The sequence below is a fragment of the Plectropomus leopardus genome, chromosome 8 (assembly GCF_026936395.1).
Source record: "Plectropomus leopardus strain MGB_pleo_1.0 chromosome 8, ASM2693639v1, whole genome shotgun sequence".
NCBI lineage: Eukaryota > Metazoa > Chordata > Actinopteri > Perciformes > Serranidae > Plectropomus > Plectropomus leopardus.
In genome coordinates, this window is record NC_142183.1 from 28,524,326 (window position 1) to 28,551,787 (window position 27,462).

At 41.4% G+C, this 27,462-nt stretch overlaps 2 protein-coding genes across 9 annotated transcripts; both read right to left on the reverse strand.

Moving 5' to 3' along the window:
- Nucleotides 1-8,099: 8,099 nt before the first annotated feature.
- LOC121948233 (transmembrane protein 182-like) lies at nt 8,100-13,405 on the reverse strand. The gene is made up of 5 exons (XM_042493574.2): nt 13,105-13,405; nt 10,811-10,934; nt 10,290-10,388; nt 8,988-9,125; nt 8,100-8,666 (listed from the first exon to the last, which is right to left on the reverse strand). Exons 1-5 carry the CDS (start codon nt 13,270-13,272, stop codon nt 8,446-8,448), a joined length of 750 nt encoding a protein of 249 aa, XP_042349508.1. The 5' UTR covers nt 13,273-13,405; the 3' UTR covers nt 8,100-8,445.
- A 102-nt stretch (nt 13,406-13,507) lies between these two features.
- LOC121947929 (sodium/hydrogen exchanger 2-like) lies at nt 13,508-26,190 on the reverse strand. Of its 8 annotated transcripts, none has more exons than XM_088081329.1 (16): nt 26,147-26,190; nt 25,179-25,223; nt 23,504-23,588; nt 22,680-22,933; nt 22,137-22,359; nt 20,792-21,032; nt 20,460-20,710; nt 20,138-20,355; nt 19,260-19,456; nt 18,050-18,139; nt 17,449-17,519; nt 17,113-17,247; nt 16,688-16,784; nt 16,470-16,583; nt 15,931-15,994; nt 13,508-14,167 (listed from the first exon to the last, which is right to left on the reverse strand). In XM_088081329.1, exons 4-16 carry the CDS (start codon nt 22,930-22,932, stop codon nt 13,974-13,976), a joined length of 2,148 nt encoding a protein of 715 aa, XP_087937455.1. In that variant the 5' UTR covers nt 22,933; nt 23,504-23,588; nt 25,179-25,223; nt 26,147-26,190; the 3' UTR covers nt 13,508-13,973. The 8 variants fall into 8 exon arrangements, with proteins under 8 accessions (XP_087937455.1, XP_042349061.1, XP_087937454.1 ...); XM_042493127.2 differs by lacking the exon at nt 26,147-26,190 and adding an exon at nt 25,855-25,889; XM_088081328.1 differs by lacking the exon at nt 26,147-26,190 and adding an exon at nt 25,573-25,878.
- Nucleotides 26,191-27,462: the final 1,272 nt, after the last annotated feature.

The window sequence follows — 27,462 nt, forward strand, 5'->3', positions numbered from 1 at the left end:
TTGCATATGTGTCGATTTTTATCGCCGTGCAACTCTGTTTGGATGCGAAGACGATAATTAAGAAATAATTGCAGGGGCTAGTGAAATGTTTCTCAAGCGTGGAAGATGCATGCCTAAATGTTAATTCCACTCAGAATATGTTAACGTATGCACAGATGTTAATGTAGACTGCACGGTGGGCTCTTGTGTTGTGCACCTCAGTGCTTTCCCAGCGCGCATGTGTTCTTCCCCTCAGCTCTGCCGGCAGCCTACTGGATCTGTCAACTTGGGGAAAATTTCCATTTTGCAGCTAACTCTGCAGCCGTTTGATGGATACGTCTTGCCGACTTTTATCTCTTGGTGCGTCTGCAAACTAATTAATATTTTTTTTCTCTCCCTCTCTCTCTCTCTACCCTTCAGGCAAATATTTGTTTCCTCAGAAGTGAGCGTGGGCAAACCTTCCTCACAGCTCCATATGCTGCCAGCTGCCAATCAAGTGGGCTGGAACCCTGAAACTAATCGCAACCCCCTCCTCTCTCCTCTGTCTCCTCTTCCTCTCCTTCAGCAGAAATGAAAGAAGTCGGGGGGAGGAGTGGTGTGTGTGTGTGTGTGTGTGTGTGTGTGTGTAGGGGGGATGTTAAAGGAAAATAAAGACATACAGTAGAGAAGAAGAAAAGGGATGGTTGAGACACAAGCCCAAAGCAGTGTCTCCTCTGCTCTGTCTGTCCACGCAGAGCTCTTCATGCCTGTCTCTGTGTTAAGCTCTTTGTTTTGTTTTTTTTTTATTTCTTTATTTGTTGTTCAAATGGATTGTACTGTATCTGCACTGGATTTGGTTTGTTTGCCAGACAGCTCCAAGAGTGAACAGTGCATGTAAACAGTAATTTGTGTGTGTGTGTGTGTGTGTGTGTGTGTGTGTGTGTGTGTGTGTGTGTGTGTGTCCTACCCAGGTACTATTAGTGTGTGTGCCAGGGCTAAAACGCAAACACACAGCAAAAACTGCTTTACATCCATCTGCAGATAACCTTACATTCACACCCTGTGCGGACCTGGCCAATCACAGCATAGAGTGGCCGTGCTTATCAGATTTTGTGTTTGAAGAAAGCTACTAAAATGGTCCCCCGATCCCACTGTAAGAAAGTTGATTTGAGATGTTGTGAAATGGTCTGACAAGCACTTTGTCAGCATCATACTGAGGCCTTCGCTTTGACCAAATGACTTCAGTTCCTAAATGGAAAAACATGTAGTATAGGCCAAAAGCACACAATATGCTAACATTTACAGCAAAATCATTTTCGAAAATAAATATAAAGACGGAAGCTATGAAAACTGTACGCTGTATTTTATGATCACTGTTTTAAACAAGTTTTCAGCAGCAGCAGCTTCCGCCTAGTGTGGTGAGTGCCAATAAATCCAAACACAGAGCAGCACCTTGCCAGTTCTGCAGCCCTTTGGCATCGCCGCTATCTGAACCTCACCTCACCAGTCCATTGAATTTCCCTGCCAAGTTGATTTCATTTACTTTACCTGCAGTATTTACTTTCTTAAGACTACACACACTGTTTTATAGCAGCAGAAACAACAGCTGGTGAATGTGCTATTCAGTGGTTTGAACAATGTGGACAATACACAGGAATGTTTGCACCCTCTCTCAGAAGACAGAGTAAATGACATAATGTCCTCCACTAATGAGATACTGTTGTATCATGTCCTGCTCTGTAGGCGAGTCCAACTGTATACTCATCAGCCACACACGCACACACATACACACACACCTCTTTACTGTTTCCCTCCTGCTATCATGAGATGTGTGTGTAAGTGATCCTGTCTTTGTGAGGTTAATTGAAGGCAGGAGCTCTGACTGTCTGAGACATAATCTGTCTGCATGAACAGTGTGCTTGCATGCGTATGTGTGTGTGTGTGTGTGTGTGTGTGTGTGTGTGTGTGTTTAAGGAGAGGGATGTCTTTAATAAGACTGTACTAGTTATTTATACAAAAACAGAAAAAGAAACACACTGAAACTCCTCTTTATTCCTCCACCTGCTCTCTCTCTACCTCAACTAACCCCCAGTACAGATTAGTGGTGTGTGTGTGTGTGTGTGTGTGTGTGTCTGTGTGTGTCTGTGTGTTAGGGGGGTGCCGAGGCTGTTTCTGGGGATTTGGGGTGTACAAAAGAAAGAAAAAAAGCAAAGAGTGATGCCATAAGGCTTGCTATTCTCTCATATCAGCTCTTATTATCAGTCATTTTTTGACAGGACAAAAACCTTTATCTGGGAGAAACTGTGTCCGTCTGGCCGTCTCAGGAGCACACACACACACACACACACACACACACACACACACACACACACACATTTTCTTTTTTTTTAAGCCATGCTCGGGGCCCAGCAGACTGGGGTTCACACACACACAGAGCAGGTAATCGGCTCACTAGTAGAGTTAAGGGGTTAGAGAAAGGACGTAAAGAGCTCTCACCAAGTGTACCCCCCTCCCCCCTTTGACTGGATTAGAGCCCACCAGAATTCAGTCCAGGTGCTCTGGGGGACCGAGGGGTGAGGGGGTCCACGTAGGGTTAATTTTCCCTACCTAGTGTGAGACCACATCCCGCTGTTTGCTGTCTGACACATCACATACACGGGACCTTTAGCAAACACTGGAAATTAGCAGCGAATAATGCAGCCATGCTTGGAAACACAGATCTACATCCAGCACACACTCATTACCCCTAATCAACAAGACGTATGCTCTTTGGGTCTGTTGGGGTTAATTTGCAGACCATTCATTACTTTATTATCATGTCATGTCTTTATTCACATGATGCTCACTCTGCCATATGCATAATATTATAACGGCATAATTGCTGACACTTCAAGTGCAAGATTATTTCTTCCTTAAATGAAGTGATAGTGTGTTTCCATTGTTGTGGATGACAGGGGAGGAGACATAAGAGTTAATTAACTATGATTAGAAAGAGCTGCAGTCACTGAACAAGCTGAGGTTCTAGCTTGATACTCTGCTCAGTAATTGCTTCCTTTCCTTTCCTTCACTTTTCTCTCCTTTTCCACTCGCGGCTCCCTGTATTTTTCTCCTTCTGTCCATCCATCCATGGGAGATGTTGTTCTCAAAGAGGAGAGCTGGAGAGCCCCCTGCTGGCTGATTGTGGCAGTTCAGCCACAGCCAAGCGGACCAGTTACCAACTATTGATCAGTCAAATGTTCGGAAAGAGTACAATTTTCATGAATTAAAGACCATAACATGTAATTGGCCATCAATCTGTCTTCTAGATTTTAGGTATTTGCTAACTCTGCAAAAGTACCCAGATAACTCAGGATCTGGACCATGACTTTCCTCCTCGGATGGTATCAGGTAATGGCCACATTGACTTCTCACCCCATGAGATGTAAGGATTAAAGGGACAGTTCACCCCCAAATCAATAATGCATATTTTTCCTATTACCCGTAGTGCTACTTATTAATGTAGACTGTTTTGGTGTGAGTTGCAGAGTGTTGGAGATATCGGCTGTAGAGATATTTGCTTACTCTGCAATCTAATGGAACCAGATGGCACTCGGCTTGCGGGGGCTCAATGCACCAAAAATGTACATTTGAAAAACTCATCAGCCATGTCTCTTTCCGGAAATCATGACCTGGTTACTTAAGATAATCCACAGACCTTGTTGTGAGCAGTTTAATGCATGTATCACTGCGCAGAAGGAATCGTGTATCTACTGGTCGCTCACCTGGCACCGAGTTAGCTAATGTTACAGCTCAGCAGAAGGAGCCTCAGCTTGTCCAATAATATATGCACACGTCCTTTAGGGCAGTGATACCATTGAAAGAAAATATTTCCTACATGAAACTGCTCAGTCTTGAGTAACCTGGTTTCTGAGGAAAAAAGCATTGCTGTTGAGTTTTGTCACTTTTTTTTGTGGCTGAGTGCTATCTAGTTTCAGTTCAGGAGAAAACACAGACATCTCTATGGCTGTAATCTCCACCACTCGCTCCACAACAACTTACATTAATGAACAGCACAACGGGTAAGAGATAAAATATGTTTTTGATTTTTGGGTGACCTGTCTCTAAGTATGGAGAATTTTGCTCTGAATAGTCAAGTGGCCCAAATAATAATTCTAAGGATTAACGTGACCTCTGACCTTTTCTCACACAAGCCAATATTTCACCAAATGCAGAAAACATCTAAATGGCAGATCTCTATGATTGTCATTTAGAGTTTTTCAGCTGGACCACCATGCAGACAGAGATATGGAAACAGATAAGTTGCAACAAAAAAGTTATTTATTTAACAAAGTAAGTTTCTGGAGGGGGGCAGAGGCTTGGCTGAGTTCTGGGGGGACAAGAAGACTTCAGAGGGGTTTCCTGTGTTACAGAGTTTCTTTGTGAGGCGACAGGAGGGGAAAAAAACTGAGCCCTAACAATGATATCTGTTGACCACGTTAATGCTCCTGAGAATTAACCTACCCACCCTCAGTACAAACATTTTAGCCTCATCACTAAGAATAACTATTCCCCAAGCCAACATTGCTTTGGCAGTTCTATGCCGATAAACTTCATATCTCTGTGAAAGAGGCAGCTGTGCATTGCTCCTTAAATTCTGCAATGAGAAGCATCCAGGAGTGTGTGCCATGTAGTGGATAAAATAGTCCCAAGTTATAATTGTGAGTTACAAGGAATGTCAGCGACAGGCGCATCATTGGCATCTCATTTACCACCGCTGGCCTATTTGTGACTATACATCATGCTTTAGCTTTGACTGAGCTGCTGCCAGCGGCTGTCAGTGGTCTTATTTTGGCAGTCGCATGGCTGCATGAAGAGAAAATCAAACTGAGCAGACAGAACTCAAGGCTCATTCAACACCTCCTCTGTGAGGCAACAGTGCTAACCACCGAGCCACTCATGTGACCAGTGTGTGTTGCGCTAAATATTACCACCTGCAGTTCACCGCTCAGTGTCTCAACAGCAACTGACAATTCAACTCCTTTTCGTGTCGACAGTTCAACTGACACTACAACTCCTTTCAGTGCTCATACGTCAGCCGACACTTTTAGGACCTTTATTCAAACCCAACAGTAATTCTCAAAACAAAATTTCGTTTTAGGGTTTTTAACTACAATTGTCTAGCTGAAGTGAACTCATGTACACAGTCAGAACATGGGGCCTTTTCTGGTTATTGTTGGTTAATATGATCTTTTGAATAATCTTTTACTTTTACCGTTCAGCCAGTAGATGCTTTTAACAACTTAAAGGGTCAGTTCACCCAAATCACAACAAACAATATTTTCTCACTCACCTTACATTCATTCATTCATTTAGTAAATGTAAATTTTCCCCTACCTAAATCTGAATCAAATCTTCCATTTTACCCATTTTACCAGGAGAGTAACATTACTCATCGCACTTCGACACCCGCACGGCTACTGGAAGTGGCAATTCAGACAATGATGAGTTTTTTTTAAATGCCATTTAAGTGAAGCACAAACCACATTCTATTTGCCACATTTTTTGGTAAGATGGCAGTAATTTCAGAGACAGATATTTAAAACGATCCCTCTTGTATGTTGCTGAATTTTTTTTCTGTATCTTTAAACTGCAGATTTATCTCTCAATCAGCTCTGCTGCTATTTCAGTGGCATACCTCAGATTCTTCAGATGAATATTTGCGTTTTCTTCTTTTTATCTCTTTTTTTTCTCTTTCTTTTTAAATCTGTCTCACTGCCTGAAGGCTCCTTCAGATCAGGAGTGGAGTGTTTTCCTGTGGTTGAAATGTTATCAGATTACAACTCACATATGAGATTTCCCTTCTTATAAGAACAAAGAGGAGCTCTTGTAGACGTTTATAGACTTTTATTTTTTTAATTTTTTTATTTTATTGAAACACATTTATTTAAACACTTAAGAAGAATAAGAGTATACTTTATCATAAAAGCGTCAAAATATTAAAACTATTCTTGCAAGGCAGACAAATCTGTGACGATTACCATAATAAATGTAAATAAAATGACATATTAAATTACCAATAACAATCATGTAAAAGAATACAATGTACCAAAGTTGGAGCCTCTGGTATCACACACAACACAGTAAACTCAGCTGACCTTTAGCATTCGGTGGCTGTGGTGCTAAATCAGAGCATTACACTCTGACACAGCGTCTTCCATGTACATAAGTCAGATCAGGGTCAGCAGTGCATGTGCAGTTAAAAATACAGAATATTTCAATAATTAACGTTCTGGACAGTTTGATCACAGCATGTGTGTACGTATGTGTGTGATTGAATTTGTGTTTCTATGTGTTTGATCAGTGAGGTCTTTGAAGCAAACATGCCCCCCCCCCACCACCACTCCTGTTCCACAGTGGAGCAGATGAAAGTGGATATGTGTGACTGAGAGTCCACCCGCTTGTTTCCACACGCCGCCCATTCAGACCAATAAAAAATCAGGATGATCTAATATTGAAGCAGTTATGATACAATCACGTCCTATTTCGATAACACCCAGGGAAAATAAAAACAGTCATAATTGTGCAGGCCGTTATGTATGTGTGAGTCAATAAATGGGCGGGGTGTTTTCTGAATTCCTGAATTGAAAGTTTCTGGACACATGTTGGGTGGGACAGAGACAAATAACAGTGTGAGGCAGAGCAGAGAAAGCAGAAAGATTTCAATGAGGGAGTGAAATGTGATTGTGGTGAAGGAGGCAGGTGGCCGGCCTGCTGTACACCAACCAAGCCCACAAACAGCTGTTCATTTCTCAAAACCCCCTTGTGCCCCCATACACGCATCAATTCTCTCTCTATCCCCTCCTATATGCACCCCTCTCCAGCTCCATCCCCGCCCTCGATCCAAACTCACCATTTCTGTCTCCAGTCCATCCAGCCGTTCCTCCCTCCCACCTCACTCCTCGCTCCAGCTAGCCTACTTTGATCGTGTGCCAAAATCAGGACAGGGGACGCAGCTGGTTCACCCATACATTTCTCACCTTCCACTCTATGGCCTCATCGTTTGCAGCTTTAGTAAGAAAATGAATAATTAATTGATAAAAAAATAAAATAAAATAAAATAAAGCTACCAGTAGTAATATGGTAGGATGAAGCCGAGTGAAGTATTTAAATTCAAACAACTAGACATTTCTCACCTTCTACTCTATGGCCTCATCATTTGCAGCTTTAATTAAAAAATAAAATAAAATAAAACAAAATAAAGCTATCAGTAGTATGATGGTAGGATGAAACTGAGTGGAGGAAATATTTGTATTCACACTTTTAGAGAAATGTCCTGTCACATCATATGTTGCTACTTAAAGGAATACTTCACCCCTGAAATGATTACTTGTGTATCAATTCCTGAACCTGTGTTACTTTGTATCTGTGAAGAAACCAATGCAGCCAGCCCCCCAATGTGGCTGGCTGCAGTGCAGTTCATAAACCCCGCCCACTCCATATTAGCAGTTGGGACATGGGCCAAACTAAAAACTCAAAGTACACATCAAATACATTTTCGGTTTCTTTCATTTAGGCAGTTTTCATTATGCTGAAATTATGATTGACAGTTTTTTTAACAATCATTGTGCTCTGGCTCAGTGGCGATGCTTGCGATTGGCTGGATGTTTGTATGGGTGAAAACTTGATACTGCTGAGATCGCTACAACGTACTCTGGTTTCCAATGACATCACCAGCACAAGATGGCACAGCCGAATCCTGAATATATTAACAGCTTTTGTACAGTAGGAGGAAAATTAGGTGTGCTATCCATTTTTATATGCAGTTTATGACCTCAAAAGGTGAACAAAGAACAAAAAAATAAAGAAAATTTTTGATGAGTTGAAGTCAAATGGGCCTGCATTTAAAAGCTAAATTATATCAAAACCCTTGTGTACAAACTCACACACCACTCCTGTGTTCAGTGAGGATAAATGACTATACGACTCGATAAAAAAGACTTGTATTGAACTGCAAGAGTCTGTAAAGTTTATAAATGGATGTTTGGATATAGTGTTGTTGTCAAACATGGACCCAAATGACTTCAATTAATCAAGAATTTTACCTGGTTTTGGATGCTTCGTTGTCCAGAGGTGTGCGAGAAAAACAAAATTTTCCTCATAAATTCATCATATCACTGGATGAGTAACTAATCCTAAAGTAGACCTTTAATATCAGTATCATATCCATATCACACCACATTAATCCCATAACGTGTACTCTTTAATGGTGGTATTATTATTCTGTAGTAATTAGGGTTAGGTTTTTATTTAAATAAAGCAAAGCAAGTTATGGAAAACTGAAAATGAGTGTCTCTGACCGCATCCTATGCTTGGCATCCAAATGGTGGTGCTGTAATACTGATCATGTCTTTCCAGAACAGAATGTACATCCCACAACTGTGCTGATGAGTCCCAGTGCAGGACATAAAAAGGTCAGTCCTTTCTTCCCCTACAGGCAACACGGCGAGCTCACTTGCTGCTGTACAGCGCACGGCCCACCAGCATGAAGACCATCCCAGAGATGAGCTCCAGAGGCACGCCGGCAGCCGCCACCATGAACGACAGCCCGTAGAGCACTGAAACCTGTGCATGTGGGCACGCCTCTCCTCTCTCCTGCAGGACGTAACGCTTCACCTCCATCACCTCCATCCACAGAACGTAGAGCAGCAGCATGAACAGGATCAAGCAGGCTGGGGAATGTGATTTGCAGAGTATCAGAGAGACACAGATATCACTGCTGTGAGTAACACCAGAGGAATGCAGCTCCTACTCATCTCTACTGTTACCACGGCAGCAGTGTTTAAACATGCTGTTGTTATAGCGACAGTCCTGCAGAGTGACATCTGCTGCTCCGTGTGTTTGTCATGTGACAGGTATGGACAGCTGACAGCAGCGCTGGCTGCAACATGTGTTTGTGTCTGTGCATTCACCTACTCCCCTGGCACTGTATTTCACGCTGCAGACAGACACCACGGTTATGAACTCCTCTCATGAACACAGACTATATTTACCAGCAATGATGAGGAAAGCACCGCCCAGCTTGTACAGTCTGTGGCTGATGAAGGGGACGCCGCAGACCAAGAGGAGGCCTCCAGTTAGAGCTGCGACCAGGCCGAGGACTAACAGCACGGTCCAGAAACCCCGAAACACTGCAAGAAATCCGACCAAGCCACAATCAGAGCACTTACTCATCCACATACATAAATATAGCACGGCAAGTGAGTGTTTGCACCCGGGCCACAATTATCACTGAGGTCATGTTGTCAGTATTATTTTTTTTTTTTTAGCTTTTTGCAAGTTTGGCCAACCTGAGGGGAAATGACATTCTACAGTTGGAGAAATAGCTTGACATTTTGCGAAATAACAATTACATGAGAATAGTGATAGCCTCACTCTCATATTTCATATATTATAGTCTATTTTTAAATACCTTATGAAGCTACAGCCAGGAGATGGTTAGCATCTCTTTCAGACTAGAAGCGGGAGAAAATAGCTCTAAAAATAATGAGTGCCTATCAAGCCTGGTAAATGAACTTACTACAACATATTTGTTCTTTTAAATATATACAAAATCTGAAGTGTGGCAACAAATTGTGGTTTCAAAGAGAGCTGTATGCCAGACTATTTCTTGGCCGGGTGCAGTGACTTTTTGAACACATATTTAACATAATGAGCTTTAAAGCCTTTACAAGAAGAATGAAGAATGAACGACACGACAAGCATTCGCCAGCCCAGTTTTGCACAAAAACAATGCATACCAGTAATGATGGGAAGTGGAGACAGTTGCAACACTTCAGGATGAAGCACTCTGGTGCACATAGATTTGTATGCAGTAACGTGAATTTGCAAGCGGGATCCTGTTGTTGCACAGTGGCGTCTGGCAGTCTGAGTGAACTTGGTGTAGAGCTATAAGCTAAGCTACTGTTCTACTGAGTTTCCTTTTAGTGAAATGTTCTGAATTTGTGCTTATGTGTGTGAGTGATTGTAAAAAAAAAAAAAAAAAAAAATATGCTTGTGGGTGTGTATGTACATATTTGGGTGTAAGGCCAACACCTCCAGAACAGCTTCAGCATATCTTGGTGTTGATTACAAATCTGTGAAACCACCAAAGCAATAAACCACCCAGAGATATGACCTCATTTGATGTTTTTATGATTGCATTGGAGTTGGAATTTAGTCAAACATCTACACCATAGCATCACTTTCATCAAACCATGCATACCCTGCACGGAAGCATCTGCACTTCCAGTGTTATTTTAGCTCCATGTGTTCAGATGTTTCACCTGTCTGTGTGGGTGTGTTGAGTGAGTTACCTGCTGCAGTATCATAACTTGGATGAGGCACCTGTCCAAGTGCGACAGGCAAAGGGAAGAGGTAACCATGGATACAGACCTTGGATTCTGGTTGGTTTGCTACATGAGAAAGAAAAAGTCTTTAAGGCTCAAAAGGGTAAAAAAAAAACCACACACACACACACACACACACACACACACACACACACACACACACACACACACACACACACACACACACACACACACACACACACACACACACACACACACACACACACACACAAAAACAACAACGTGGTTCTAAAAAACCCACACAAGCAAAATTTAGAGAAAAGCAAAAAAAAACACCCCACAAACTGAAATAAATGCCAACACATTCTTCCTCCTGTATATTTTCTGTCAAATATCCAAATTATAGACATTTGTCTTTGCTGCATTTGTGAGCGTGTCAAGCAGACCACACTGCCGAGCAAGAGACATGCAACCACACTGGACAAACCCCAACAAAAACTTTTTGCCGCCGTAGAAGGCGTACATACTGAAGAGAGTGGCCAGGACTGCATGTGTAGTGGGCTCCACCTGAAACACACATCTCCAGAAGAAGCCCTCGTGGTGCAGAGTGAGAGGTGGAGGAGAGGCAGTGACGGTTTCCACTGACTGGATCTAAACGAGAAAAAGAGACAGATTGACATCAGCGCACAAACAGAGAGACGGACACTGAATGTCTGAAGATGGATGGACCCTAATGTGTGTCAGCTCTGTCATCACGTGTCTGTTAGCCGCTCTGTGTGATTCTGTACTCCAGCGGAGCCACGGCATCAAACCTGGTTCTGATTATGGCCCGCTAGTCTGTGAGGTTTTCAAGGGGAACTTATGAAACACGCATGAGTGATACTCTCCATTTGCTTGTCAAAAACATGATTGATGGTGCTGAATAACACACAGCAACTTTAATCATCCTCTTTTATTGAAAATGAAAGACTTTGTTGTGCTGTGGCGGTTGGGAGGAGTTCACCGAGGGATCGGCTTTTATAAATATATCCCTTACTTTGCATTTTGTGGACTTTCTCACAAATGTGGCATGGAAGAATAAACGGGGAAATTAAAGGGGAAGTCCACTGAGTTTACACATGATGGTCAGCTGTGGAGTACTACACTGTGTGATGGCTCTGCAGGAGCTTTGTCTAGTCTGAATGATAATCCTGATGATGTCATGACGTCGCTGTGTTTTAATTTTGTTAGCATGCTAATATTAGCATTTCACCCAAAGCGCTGCTGTACCCAAGTTAAGCCTCACAGAGCCAATACTGCAGTAAATTCCCTGTCTTGTAAACAAAATCAGTCCAGTAACCAAAAGACAATGTTGGCACTGTCCGTTTCGACTGTGGATATGTTATATTTGCACAGTTCATATGTATCATATAAACAATTTTACAGTTATGTAGCATATGAGCATGTACTGTATGTCCGTCAAGCTGCAGACCACTGTTTTGGACCAACAAACAACAAAACCAGTTGTAATTTAGCGAGTCATTACTGTGTTTCAATCAGCTTCTTAGGTACAAAAAGTGGTAACTTTTCATCGAGATATCGTTGCTTTTCCTGCTGGGACTTTGCCCACAAAACTGGGTAATTTGAGCCAAAACATGATCTTTACCAAACCATAACCATGTGGTTTTTCATGCCTAAACCTCACCAGACATTCACCACATTATTACTGAAATGTTAAGTTTCAAAAGATAGAGATGCATAATAACGTGCAAATGTAACGTGTTCGTGGTTTGCAGAAATGCCAACATTTATTCTGCCGATTGGGTTGAACAAAAAGCCTGCTTTACAAAATGATGTTTGGAAAATGTTAGGGTTTACCAGACACAGGTGGCATTCACACAACAAGCCGTAATGCTCAGCTGGGATTTTCTGCTCAGATCCATTTTTTTGTTTGGCTGTTCACTTTGATTTTTAAATGTGGCCAATATCAGATTCTAGTGTGAACTGGTCACAGTCAAAAACAACACGTGATACTCATCAGCAGCTGATAACGATGACAAACTTTTAATTAGAGGTGGGAATTATGGAGGTGGGATCGTGTCCTGGATGACTTCACTGAAACTGATTTCATTCAGAATTTTCTACTTATTGCCACATTTTTTTATCACCTCTCCAAACAAGACACTACAGTGATGTAAAAGCTGCATTAATTCTGATTGACGGTTCAGACTTTGGCTGCACTGAAAAAAAATCTTACATGTATCCAATTTAGGACCACATATGGCAGTGGCCCAAATATAAATTGAAAAGATCAGAATTCACACTGCTGTTCACACTGTTATTTAAAAATCAGAAACGCTTGCGTTTATCAGACATAAAGGGTGTGACAAAAAGGTGCCACTGGATGCATTATGGGAAGTGTAGGATCCAGTGTTTTTGAAGCTTGATTCAACTAAAATTAAAAAAACAGTCAGGATGTCTTGACCTCCTGGTAGCTTGTTTTGCATTCATTCTTGTTTATATATGTTTCTCTGATCTGCAAGTCCAAATTATTTTGGTACTTCTTTAAATATCCTGTAGTGGCATAGCGTGCACACCAGCGTTTACACGACATCTGATCAGGTTCCACATTCATCTTTTTGTGGTTCTCACATGTGATGTTTCGGTAATTAAATTAATATACTGCTTTTTATTATAATATTATATAATTTATAATATACTGCTTATTATCTACATTTGTTTAGCAGGAGCTCACTGACTAACTCTGACAGTAAGCAGTGGGGTTTGTATTCAATGTATGTGTTTGTGTTTGTGAATGTGTGCACACATGTATCTGTCCTACCTCAGTCCCATTGGCATCTGTAATCAGAGTTGTTTTTGTTGGCCATGTATACGGTCCACAGTCGTCACTGGCCACCAGCCAGTAGTCTGTAGCAAAGGCAACAAAGAAACACAGAGTCCCTACTATCCCAAATATCCCCCCAGCCAAGGTCGCAGCTCCCACCCTCATAACTCCAGCCTAAAACCTCCTTCACTCCTCAGCTCTCAGTCTGCAGGTCAGTTAGTCCTCAGCTCCTCGCTGGTGTCCACTCTGCAGCCCCGTCCTAAAGAAAACAGTCGGGCTGTTCCGGCCACTCCCTGGCATGCTGGGAGCAGTGGGGAGAAGAGGCTCCTGTAACTGAGGGGGTCAGGCGGGGGGGACAAGAGTTATTTTAGGAAGCAGTAAGCTTGTCCTCGTCAAATTACCGGCGGGTGTGCTGCGTATTTATAAAAGAAACAAGGAGAGGCAGGAATGGCTTGTGTGTATAATGTGGACAGCGAGTATCAGCATTTATGACTGCAAGGTATTTCTAAAGTAGGTGCTACTCTTGGAGCACCACTTTGAAAATGAATTAGACTAAAGATGCAAATGACCCTCAAACCTCCACTAAAGGTGCTCACGAGGTGAAACACGGAGCAAAGCTTTAATGTAGCTGGCAAACAGTCAAAATGATAAAGCCAGGAGGTGACTTATGTAATCCTTTTAAAAAGTTTTAATTGGAAGGTATCCATGAAATTGCAACAACCTTTCATCAAGTCTTGAAACCCAAAACTCTATGGCTAAATAAATATGAGGTACTTATCACTTTATGGAGCCATTCTGAAATGACTGAGCACACTGAGTTCACTGGTTTCTCCTCCTGGTTTTTCTGTCTCTCTCACAGTCCGCCTTCATGGCTGCTTCTCGCTCTCCAAGACAAAGCTGAGTTGTTTCTTCGGGGCTCTTCCCGCAGGTGCTTGATGTTGTGGAGAGACCTGCTCCTCTCTGGCAGCTGAAGGTTGTGGATCCACCGGCCCACCGGTGTGAGCCGAAGCTGCTGGGACTGATGAGTCCTGCAGGATGGGCCTCGGGCTCAGGGCGCACACTGACGAGAGAAGAGATGCTGCAGTGAGCTCCAGGCCCACAAAGTCAGAACAGTCACACTATTGCTGTCAGGGTCAAAGGTCAGGAGGTAGAGAGAGATAAGAGCGTTGGGAAGGCCACTTTGAACGCATAGCTTTGCAAGCTAACAATGACTTCCCCCGTTGAAGAAGCTGAACTACAGCAAAGCAACCTCAGGGAAAAATATAATTTGGTTAACTCAAGAAAAGTTGTTCAAAGTACTTTGTAAAAAATTATAAAATTGAAATTGTATATGTGATGCAAAATTATAACAAAATATAATACAAAAACGTCACATTACAGCAAAAAAAGCCTCCCTCTTGTTCACAGGTCAAACATAAAACCAAAAAATAAAATACCCCACCATAGAGTGCTCCACGAATGAGTCCTGAAAACCTGGTAATGAGTTAACATCTTAGCACCCCTGATTCCCTCATCTCAAAGTTTACTGAATTTTTGGTTAGATGCCTGACATAAGGTCTGTGATTAACACAAGCTGAAGAGACTTTTGTTGAGACGTTTTGATCTATGACATCAAATACGCCAGTAAATAACCTCTTCGTGAACTTTGAACCTTTTATGTGTCTTAAAGAGAGGCAGTTGCTAACAAGTGGCTAAATGAGACTACAGGATGTCATCAAGCTGAACACGGCTTACAGCCTGGTTGTGATGGTGACATTAAGTCATGTGACCATAAAGTAGTTCGTTTATAGCCTAACATTAGCTTTTAATTTGGGGTGTTTACATTTAGGTTTCAAAAATCCTAGAAGTGGTAATCCTTTGTGGTTTTGCTGAACAAAACGTGTCAGTATCAGAAATGTTTCTTTGCTGCAGATCTTATCTTAAGCAATAATCCAAAATCCAATGAAAAAATCCCCTGGGCTTCTTTGACAAGGAAACAAGGGAGACACTAACTTCTGTGTTAGCCTACAGAAAAAAAATCCTGAAGCACTCTATTCATGTGGAAGTGCAGGGATGTCAGCTTTGGTTTTGGGATGATAATGTCTTGATCAGTCAGACAGGTGCCTTCCGAAACTAGAATCCAGGTGTTGGGATGATACAAAGCAGGATTACTCACTTTAGCTAGGTAATCTCTAAAAGAGCAAACAACAACTACTTTGAACAATAAATCGCAATAATCAGTATGAATGATGACTGATTATCGTCAAACAGGGTTTAATAGAAGTAGAGAAGCAATGGTAAAATTAAAAAAAAAATCATTACTTAGCTTTCGTGGCCCACAATTGTTAATAGTTTTAAAGTTATCTAAGCACAAAAAGTCAAAAAAGTAATAACCAACTACTTGAATCACTATGCAAATATGAATGTAACTACGAGCAAGCTAATCATAATGTAGATAAACCACTCAGTTAATGACACGTACTTCACTTCTCCCCGACACAAGAGACGAGGGACAATCTGATGCTAAACCTCTATATTCTATCACTGTTTTAGTGAGGACTGCAAGTTCAAGAGAAAGCAGAAGAGTGGAAAGACAAAACTTAAATTGTGTGCAGACATAATAATATGTCATTACAAAAACAGTCTTCCTGTCATCCATTTACCAGAGACTGTCCTATCCCACAGCAGTATCTTAGATACACACAAACAAAGAAACATAACATGCATAAATACATGCATATCCTTGGGACCTAAGTCTAGGACAGAAGTCGTAAACCTGAAGGAAAAACTGCATATTTGGTCTAATATGTGTTTTTTTTTATATTTATGTCTTTTACTTTTTACCTGTGTGAGACCTGCTGAGTCCTGCTCTCACTCTGCGACAGCCATTGAACTCTCCATCCTCCCCCTGTCACAGAGGAAGTACAAACGCTGCAAGTTCAAACTAAGTAATGAATAAATGATACTCAATCAGCAATCAGTAATTTTCTTTGATTAAGTGAGCGTCATTTTCTGAACACAAATAATGATCTACTAGCATGCCTTGTTTCAAAATAGTGACACTAGGTTCTATTTTCAATTTAAAAAAGTTTCAATTTTAAAAAAAGTCCTCTTCCTTTCATTTCTATTTACTGCATTCATTAACAGTCAGAACATATTGTTATTTCATGAAGGCATCTTAAGACATTTGCTCACAAAGCATGAGGCTGAGGATAAAATTATTTATGTTTTTCAATTTTTCTGATGAATTTCAGGTTGTCCTCAGCAGGATGTAGACTTAACCTAACAGAATGATCTCACCTCATTTGTTGACATTTTCACTAGCTTGAAGAATGATTAAAAAAAGAAAATGAGACAGAATGACTTGTGTTTGGATGCAGTACCTGTGTATTATACGTGTATCTCTCTCCCAGACTCTGGTGTCTGTAAAGAGGCTTCCTCGTTCTGTCCGTGGTGGCGTCCTGGTGCAAAGTGTGTCTGCTGTAGGCGGGTGTCTGCTGGAGTGACAACTCATACATAAATACATAAAAAGTAGATACTGTGCCTTTAGTGATTTTTTTCATGTAAACAAAAGGTACACAACTCAAAGCTGTGAATTTACCTTGTTGTTGAAGTTTTGAAGGTTTCTGGACAGGATCCGCCTGATGCTGTCCATCTCCTCTGGTAAGAGGGGACGGCTGTGGGAGCGAGGGTCCACTCTGAAAGGAACGGGGGTGAATATTAACATCCATTCAGCCAAAAACGATGTTGCGGAACTGACAGTGAGTCAGTTTTCAGTGGCACGATTGGGGTTTTAATTAAGAAGAAAACTGGTAATTGTCAGGGTAGGTGGAGATATTCCCTAACTTTCGACTTTCATCAGATGCAAATACTGCTCAAAAACTTGTGTTAAAACTTGCTATTCTTTAAAAAAAAAAACGGAAGTAGCACAGATTATTATTTTGGTAATGACAATAGTGTTTTGAATTCAATGGAGCTCCCTGAGCCCTGCTACAAGACACATGGACATAAAACATGTATCCTCACAGTGGCGGCGCCTCTTCGTCTCCCCTCTGCTCCCTTCTCTCCAACTCCTGGTAAACTCTGAGGATGCTGGAGCGAGCCTGGTGATCCTCACGGATCAGGAAACGACGGAGGTACTTCCTGTTGAACTGCTCAAACCTCACACACACACATAAAATACATTACAGTAACCACTTGACATTATTCAGAGTCCTGACTGAAAAAAATATTCAAAAACTTTTCCATGAGGTATTTGCTGCCACCTACTGGTCATTTTAGGTCTTATTTTTATGGACATGGAAAACTGTTCAGGGAAGCACATGCAGAAGGTGAAATAAACTTAAAACAAGAAAAACTAACTTGTCTTTCCAGTAGTGTTGTCCCCAGTAGCCAACCACATCTTCTATTCCTGCCAGCAGATGATCAATGAGCTAAGAGGAGACATGGTGTGAGTATAGCTTCCATAGATCATATTATTCCTCTATGTATCATTTCAGTGTCTTATTTCAGAGTGGGTATCCATCCCGGCATGCTGTATATCTATTAAGAAAGTATAACCAGAAAACAGATTCTGTGCTGAATTATCCCTATTATTTTCATTTTCACAGATGAAAGTGAAAAAGACCTGTGTTCACACACAGAGGCCATGACACCAGTGCAATATGAAAGACTCCTTTTTATAACAAAGAACTTTGAACATGAAAAGGGATGTCATGTTTAACAGTTAAAGCATTTCACCTTGTTACACTGAGATAATGTCACATAAATGAAAAGAAAATGCATTAATAAATATCCTCATGCTCTCTTTATTACTATGAAAACAGCTGAGGTGTAAGTATGCTGCACAAGAATAAATGATGTATTGAAGACATTATTATCATTTAGTGACAAATGACACCTGAAATTTACCACACTAGTAACACATATACAGTACGTGTTGGTAAAAGTTGTCATCTCTCACCCTGCTGTGGATCTCCTCGCTGACAGTAGGCAGAGCTCTCTTCTTCCTCTTTACATCCAGCAGCTCTACCAGAGGCTTAATGGTCATCCCCTGGAAACAAGACAAAGCACAACAAATAAAACCAATACATCTTCTCTGGCTTTGTCATGAATTACATGAATACTGGTGTAAAATACTTCAGTGGTCTATGGAAGGAATATTTCTGCTGACCTAAGACAGCCACTCATTGGATGTTCAGAGTCTGTTTTGAACTCTAAATCTAAGGAGCACTGATGCTGAGGATAGTAGCTGCCAAGAAGATGATTCCAACCAGATGGAAATGTTTTACACCCTCCTGCTCTCAGAAATGGCTCAACAAAAAATGAGCAAAATCATAAAAATGAAGAATAGAGTTCTAAAACACAAAAGCATCCAAATTGATTTTTTGAGCATATGGAGCCCATTTATTGACTAAATAAAGATTAATAATTGTTATCTATGAATGTCTCACTCTATCTACCTGTGCTCTGTTTACCTGACTATGTAAGATCAGGCGTACTTTTTTATTTTTGTTTTTTTCTGTTTTCTCATTTTGTTTTGTTATAGTCTGTTGATTATTTGTCTTAATTTGTTTTCATGTTTCCAGTTACACTCACAGTTTACTTCCATGTCAGTACAAACATGGATACTTCACACAAGTATTTCCCCCGGCAGCACAGAAGATATCTTCAATCAGCACAGTTTCAAAGTGGACACCCAAGATTAACGTCACCAATTCAGTATCTGACCAAATGTCTCCACTTCTGCTCCTGAGTTATGGTGTTGAATAATGGCAGAAGAGCTGTTTTTATAGAATGTTATGATGTCACAGTGAGGTTGACCTTTGACCTTTTAAATATAAAATCTCGTCACTTTATAATGTAATCCTCTTACTTTTGTGTAATATTTTTCATAATTAGCGTATAAATTCTTGAATTATGGCCAAAAACATGTTTTGAGGGGTCACAGTGACTTTGAGCTTTGACTTTGATCACCAAATTCAAAAAAAGTTAATTGTTTTGTGCTGAATTGTGCTCGATGTTCTTGAGATATTGAATTTAGGCGTATGAGACAGACGGAGAAACTGAAAACACAATGCCTCCAGCCATGGCTATCTCTGGCATGGAAGCATAAAAACTAGACTGTGACAATAGAGGAAGTGGTCTCTCATGAAGTGACATCGCACTCCCACCTGTACAAAGACAGTGAAGAGGATCACCACGATGGTAGTTGTGATGAAGAGTCTTTTCTTTGGGAAGTCATCGATCAGGAAGACGAGGGAGAAGCAGATTGCCCCTCTCAGGCCTCCGTAGGCGATAATGAACTGATCTCGAAAGGTCACAGTGTTCCTCCGGAGCTTGTTCACCACAGCAGTCAGCAGGAGGACGCCTTCAGAGGAGGGAAATGTGTTGATTCCACTAAATGACAACTGTTTATGAAGCTCCTGACCAGAACATGACTGGTACATTGTAGGGCTGTCAAACAATTAAATTTAAATCGTGATTAACTGCAGAATTTCAATCGCTAATCACTATTAACTGCATTTTTAATTATGTTTTTAATTCCATTATTTTGCTTTTCATAAGAGTTTCTGAAATCCATACTGAAAAGATGACGCGATTATTACCAGACTGTCTTGATTAGGAATCAAATGACAGCAAAAAAAAAAACTGCATGGGTCTGGCATAACGTGGACATGTCTGTAAAGAAGAGGCTCATGGTTACCCAAAGAACCCATTTTCATTTAGATATCTAGAGGTCAGGGGTCAAGGGACCCCTGTGAAATGACCATGCCACATTTCCATCACTAAAAATTGCCAACATGACCTGGTTGGTTCCAGTCATTCATCAGGTATTCTGGTTTTGTTATTGTACCAGTATCATCGCTTTTACTTCAAAACTCATTCTGGCACAGCCTCTTAAAGACAGGAAAGTAGTCTGACGATTATGGCGATTTGAAAACAAATTACGCGTTTATTACAGACATTAAATGCATCGCGATGAATGCATTGGCGTTGACAGCCCTAGTGTGCCGGTTGACATGTGAAATGTGAAGATTTTTAAAGCAACCTGTGGCCCTCCAGACGAGGCAGAGCAGCAGCGTGGAGCAGACGAAGGGCCAGCTCCACATGTGGACGTCCTGTATTGTGGACACGCCCAGAAAGATGAAGATGAGGGTTTCACTCACGCTGCTCCACATCTTCAGGAAGTACTGGATGCTGGTGTTGCTGCGCTCGGACACATTAGCCTCCACATACTGCTTCATGGTCACCGCACAGGTCACAATGCTACAGAAAGGTTTAAAAAAAAAATTTAAAAGATATAATTAGATTTTACCAAGCTAAACATTTACAAATGGAGGTCTTTTGGTTTAAGACACGGCAGCACTCACGCCATGATACCAGAGAGGTGAAGCATCTCTGAGGTCAGGTAGGACAGGTAGGAGTAGAGGAAGACAAAGAGTGGGGCAATGACCTGGGCTCTGGAGGTGAAACGTGAGGTGAGGGCCGCAACCAGGCCAAAGAAGAGGCCTACAAACAGGCCACCGAGACCCACCACCACCACCCGGCAGCCCCCCAGCAACACATCCAGTCCCGACACTGACGGCAGACGGAGGAAGGACTCAAACAGCTTGTAGAGCACCTGGGAGGAAAAGAGAGATGTATTATGCACAAAATAAGATATTTTATTTTCACGCTACCTGGTGACCATCTCGCCCCTCACCACAGTAACGGCGTCATTGAGCAGCGACTCTCCAAACACCAAGATGTGCAGCTGCTCGTTAACATGCATCTCCTGGAAGACAGAGAGCACGGCCACAGGGTCGACGGCAGCGATCAGAGAGCCGAACAGCAGGCAGTGGAGCAGAGAGACGTCTCCCAGAGAGCTGTGGGCCAGCAGACACACACCGTACAGAGACAGGCCGATGCCCAAAACGTTCCATAAGGTTCCCAGCACCGCATACCTGGAGACGTACACACAATCAGCAGCTTAGCTGAGCCATAAAAACCAAAACAATGATATAAATGACGAAAAAATGTTCCATGTTCCATTCCCGTTTACTGAGTTAGCATGTTAATGTTTACTAATTAGTGCTTAACAAAAATGAGAGTTGAGGCTGATTGAAATGCCGGTAGTTTTTCAAATGTCATAACCCAAAGATTTTGACACATTTTGACCCGGTGATAGCACCAGAGTGAAATGCAGGGGATCACCAAAGTCTTGCGAAATTACATCAAGATCAAGACATGACGTTAACGTATTTCTAGTTTTAGTTAATAAGTTATTTAGTAACACTGTCACTTATCGTACCCTGCTGGACCTGAGTCTTGAACCTTGACCAAGACCACACTGCATGACACATTTAAAATAAAATAAAATAACAACATCCACAGAAAACAAATGAAGATTCCTCTTCATTCACCTCTTTTATTACGATGGATACTGTAAATGTGTGAGTGTTTCGTGATAAATGTCTTGATAAAATAATCACAAAGCATTGCAGCTGTGAATTTATGTCAGAATTCTATGAGCAAATAAACACCAAGGAGCTGAAATCAACTTGATCATCTTTATTCAGCACTCCATTTTTGCACAGGTAATTTAGTGATATCCCTGCAGTTGTGGTCTTGAAGTAAAATCCAGGGTCCTCTCTGTTTGAGAACACTACCAAGTGAAAATGCGGTCGATTCTGAGATGAGATGGAGACCTTCAAAAAGTTGTCTTGAGACCAAGACCGATCTTGTGTACTAAGATGCTGCCTGTGTGATAAGTAGCTTTAAAGTGATTAATTATATTTCCCTGACAAGAATATGTATTTTTATCTAATGTTTGAGGGATTCATTGATGCTTGATAAGTTGGATGGAAAATGTGAGATGTGCTGTGTATTTTATATAAATTATGGATTAAATTTCCCTGTAATTTAGACATATTTGGCACAATAGAAATCTTGATCCCAACTGTGGAAATTCATTCTGAAAAAATGATGAAAAGATAAAGAAAAAACAGCTTTTGCTAACAGACCCACATACGCACACACAAACATGTAAAAATGAACTTTGTACAAACCAAAGGATGGTGCCGAGGTTTTCGAAAAACAGCCTCCCTGGCAGGAAATATCCTGCGTCCAAGACGATGGGCGGGAGCAGAAAGAGGAAGAAAGCATCAGCGCTCAGAGTCGGAGGAGCCGAGTGGCGAACACCGTAGATCACTCCTCCAACCAGGAGGCCCACCATGATGAGGAGGCAGCTCTCTGGGACAACTGCAGGGACCCGACCTGACCAGTGGAAACCTGGAGGTTAGAAGATAAGTTACATCATGCTAACTGTATTCAACAATGCCATCACTTTTTGAACATATAATATAATATAATATGCACACACTTTCTCGTTATATCTTGGAAAGACTTACACACCTTTGAATGGGGATACTTTTTTTAAGTTAATTTTAATTGCAGATTAGAGAAGTTTTATTTCTCATGTGACTTTATATTGTAATTATATAAGAAATTTGAAAATGATACAATATTGATAAACCACTTGGATTATGTAACCACCTCCCATAGCATCTCTTGGCTTCTCATGTCTGAGCAGAGGACCAGCTAAAGCTTACCCAGCTTGGCCAGTGAGGCCAGCATGATCCACAACACGATCTCAAAGGGAGCCTGCACATGGTGATAGTCCACGCTGAAAACCCTCAGAGCCATGGGAAGATCCACAGACAGGCTGCCATCGCTGCTGTTCAAGCCCAGTGTGGGGGGCAGGTTGTGGGGCTGCGGGAGCTCAGCTGGGGGGGTCAGGGCCAAACATGCAGGCCAGAGCAGGCAGGTGGAGAGCAGCAGAGAGAGAGTCCGCAGGGCAGCCATCCTGTGAGAGAATAGGACAGGGGTTGTGGAGTTAGGGGGAGGGCGAGCAGCGTGCGCACGCACACACACACACACACACACACACACACACACACACACACACACACACACACAAAACAATCTAACCACAACTCAGGCAGACACTAATGTGCACAGGAATCCCTGAGCTAGCAATGATACTCCACTAGCAGTACAGGGCTCAAAAAACTCTCTCTCTCTCTCTCTCTCTCTCCCTCACACACACACACACACACACACACACACTCTCTCTCTCTCTCTCTCTCTCTCTCTCTCTCTCACACACACACACACACACACACACACAGTGATTTAGAAGGATGATACCACCATTGTTTTTGTACTTTTAGTATACATAAGGTGCCAAAGTGCATAAAACAGCATCAAAATAGCGCTTGTTTATCAAACAAAAAGTGCCAGTGGAGGATCCCTTGCACCCCCTACAGAGGTCCTCGCTAAAAAAAATCCTAGAAGAATCCTAGAAATGTCCTAAAATCACAGAAACATCCTAACGTGTTGCTCCCTCACTGCACAGTTGAAGCTGAGACCCTACCTGACGGTAATGTTGTGAAGCCCATGGTCTCTCCGTCACCAAAGCTCTGGGACTCAAGGTGTCAGCACGGTGTCTGTCAACCCCCCTGCAAAACAAAGCTCCAATTATTCACTGCTGATTAATGGCGACGCTCTGGAGCCTAGAAAATAGTATTGTAGACTGCCCTAGTTGGTTTTTTTTTACATACCAAGTCATTATTTGGAAATATTAACTCATTATTTTGATAAAACTTTATCGTTTTCAATGAGACACAAAATCATAATTTTTCAAGAAAGTTTTGTATTACAATAACTTTTTCATGGTGATGGTGCTGTTGTGACATACAGTAATCTAAGTGCTTGAATTGTTGCTACAAAAGCATGCAGTATTGTATTGTTTCCACATAGACTAATTAAGTCTTATATTATTCCCATAATTCTTCACAAAATTGTATCATGGCAGCAATTTTACAGTGTATTGAAATATATGTAGAAACTTTAAAGCTAATTTCCTTGTTTGACAAATGCAACAGGGGTCAAAGCTTTCCTGCATGGCAGCTACGTTAAAGCCACCATCTCGGCCTACAGAATCAGATTACGGCCTCCACTGTTTAATTAACCTAAACAAAAAAGCTTCATTGTCCTGGTCATTAACACACATAAATTGTGGTTAATAGGCTCTTATGCATATGTTGCATGTGCAAGCTTGTTTGACTCTTTTACTTTTCCAGAATTTCAAACAGATGGCATGTGAAAATATTCATTTTTCTTCAGTTTTTAAAATCTGTTGCTGTTTTTGTAGTTGTCGCGTGTTTTCTGGCGCAAGACACTTTTGCCTTCTTTCTAAAATCTGGTGTGTTATGAATAATGAATGAAACAATAACCTGCTTATAATTAACTTAAATCTGAGCACCACACTGATCTCAGATGACCTCCGGAAATTGGAAACAACATTTGGGATACCAGATTGCAAAAAGTCTATTCTGTCTTTTTAGCGAGCTATCCAATGGAGAGGTTAACCACTTACCTTCTGGAAAAGAGCTACAGTGCATCTGGACTATTTTTAAACCCTTTTGTAAAGTATGTTTTATTAAAGTGGTATCCTCTCTCTTGACATACCGGGGATCAAGATGAGATTTTGACTTAGCAGGAAAAGCACAGGTGTAATTAATAACGTGAATAATGACTGCTGGAAGCTGTTACTTAATGAAACAGGGCAATCATTATAATTATATGGCATACCTGTGCTGTTTTATTCCTACTATGACAAGTATAAAATATATATTGCTGTAAATGGTTTTAAACTGATAAATGTGACATGTATTGTTATTCACCAGGTTATGTTCTCTTTCAATTTGTTCATCCCACCCTCTGTAAAGCCAACATTAAGTTAGCTTGGCTCTCTGCAGCTCCTCAATTTGACCTGTCATGTTCAGTTCACTTTCTCATTTAAGGTCATTGTAAGTGGCAGCTCTTGAATTTAATCCTTTACTCTGATGTTGAGTCTTTTCAGTACATTTCGTTTTCTTGGATTTTCGTCAATAGAGGATGAAAAAAGTGTTGGGTTTTTTTTTTGTTTAGTAGCCCTTTCACAGCCATTGCTCCACCCACACAGGCGTTTTCACTTATGTTGCCTAATTAGCTGGCCTTGACCTCCTTTAAACCCTAAGCAAAATTCAGATAAAGGGCCCTCCTACCTGACTGGCTGATGACCCAGCATCTCCTCTGCCTGAGCACAGCACCTGTAAATTATAGATACAACACTTTTAATGTTATTAGCTGCATCAGGCCCTTTAAAATGATCTCAGAAAGATTTTCTGTGATACATTTTGAAACATAAACATACTGTCGCCCATTGTCCTTTATCAAACGTAAAACATGGTGATATTTCACTGTCAGGTCATTGGGAACACAGTGAGCATGATACAGACAGAGATGGCTATCCTAGCTAACGTTAGCAAAGAGGACGGAGGTAGACTAACCAGATAGCATAGCCTTCCTAAACTTAATATGACAGTTGCTTAAATCACACTGGGAAAGGAACAACACACGTTTACCTGACTGCTGTTCCCGCAATTCACTTTCACATACCTGCCAACATTGGGCTGTGAGGTACATTATCTGTTTGTGTTCGCTATAGTTAGCATATTTGCTAACGTCGTTTTCCCCACCATGTTCTACACTAAAGTCAGACCTACATAGCTTTCAAAACGCGTGGTATTTGCTGGCGTGACTAGCGGCTAGAAAACGGGAAGGTCTCACATCAAGTGGACAGATATTTCGAAGCACATTTCGTCTTTTTGGGAGTTGTTAAATCCATTTTAAGTTACAAAGTTAGCAGTGCCCATCAACTGTATTAGCGACGCTTCGAACCTGAGCTTGAACGTGCGCAGTGACGAGTGACGCACAGCACGTCAGGCTGGGTTGCCAGGTCAGTAAAGTTTTTCAAGTCATTAAAGTCATTTAAAAGTCATTAAGGTCACTAAAAAGGGAAAACTGAAAGACTGACGGGGCGAATTCGAGACAATAGTTAGCCAGTTAGAACACTAACAAATAATCTGATGTTAACAGATAAATTATATGTACTATGCCCTAGCGATTGAACAATAATGCAATCACATGCCATTTCTGTTAAGCAGCTAAATAGATAATAAAATAATCTTACCATATAACAAGTTTTGATCTCACACCCTCTTGACTTTGGTCATTACTGCTTCTGTTTCTCCTCTTGTCTACTGAGCTGAACTGCCAATCAGAGTAATTTCCCTCATCAGTGTATACCCTCAGCCTCTGATGGGGATTCAACATGCTGCCAAAAAAAGCTGACGAGGGTTGATAGTTTGGGACAAGCCGCAATAACTAGGATGATTGACACTCACTGACAGCCCAACATTGACCGTCGGCCAACTGTAAGCTTGGTGTGTCAGGGTCCTTAGTGGACCTTGATGATCCGATTTCTCCTACATAGCTCCACCATCGACCTTATATGAGCTCCACCCAGTTACGGCCTGAGCAGAGGACTGATCAGCCCACTGAAAGCACCTACAGGACAGGGCCTTTAAAAAGTATGATGTCCAGTAAAATAAAATTAACGGTAGGCCTACTTACAATAGTGACAGAATCAAGCAGTGTTCCTACCTGCCCACACAGTCCTGAGAGGAGGTGTACTCAAGTAAAAAAACACCTGTGGGTTTTATCTGTGTAGGCCAGGGATACTCAACTTGCTTTTTCCCTAGGGGGACAATTTTGCAAAATGTCAGGAGGCCAGGGGCCTGACGCGGCAGCCCCGCTCAGATTAGGTGTTTCTAGGAGTTGAGGACATTTATACCAAACCTCTGTCAGGGGAGTCAGATTTTTTTTTATTGATAAACTCTATTTTGATGCTTTTTATGCACTCTGGAACTGTATTTATTTAAATTAAAAGTGGGGAAAAATCCCTGTGTGTATTTTCTTTGTGAATTAAAAAATGGTTGAATGGCCACCTGGCAAGAGATCTGGCCAACGAGCTGTAAATTGAGCTGGTGTAGGCCCTTTAATACAGATGTAGGTACAATGGTGTCTGAGTTGCTGTATGTTCAGCACAGTCCTCACTCTACTTCTAGCCTACATGAGGACTCAATTGATAATGCGCTTACGTGTTTTATATCCAATTGCAACTTTCTCAGCATGAAAGGTAAGATAGCTACTGAGGGTTTCAACTTTGATTTGTACATCTCCCAGGGGTAAAATCTAATTTTCCTCCTATTTTTGTTAGTATTTAATATCTAGATTCACAGTTGCAAATTACCTTGAAATTTAAGGATAAAGGCCCTAATCTCCAGATTGAGGCTGTATGTAACAAAGCCTGATTAGATGCTGTCGACTCAAATCTGTTAATTAGAGAAAACCCTCAGCGAATCTCTGTTTTCTGTCTTTTTGCACAGATCAGTGAGTCAGCTTATGTTTCCAAAGAGCCCAGAGTGTTATAGTGCGTGTTGATGG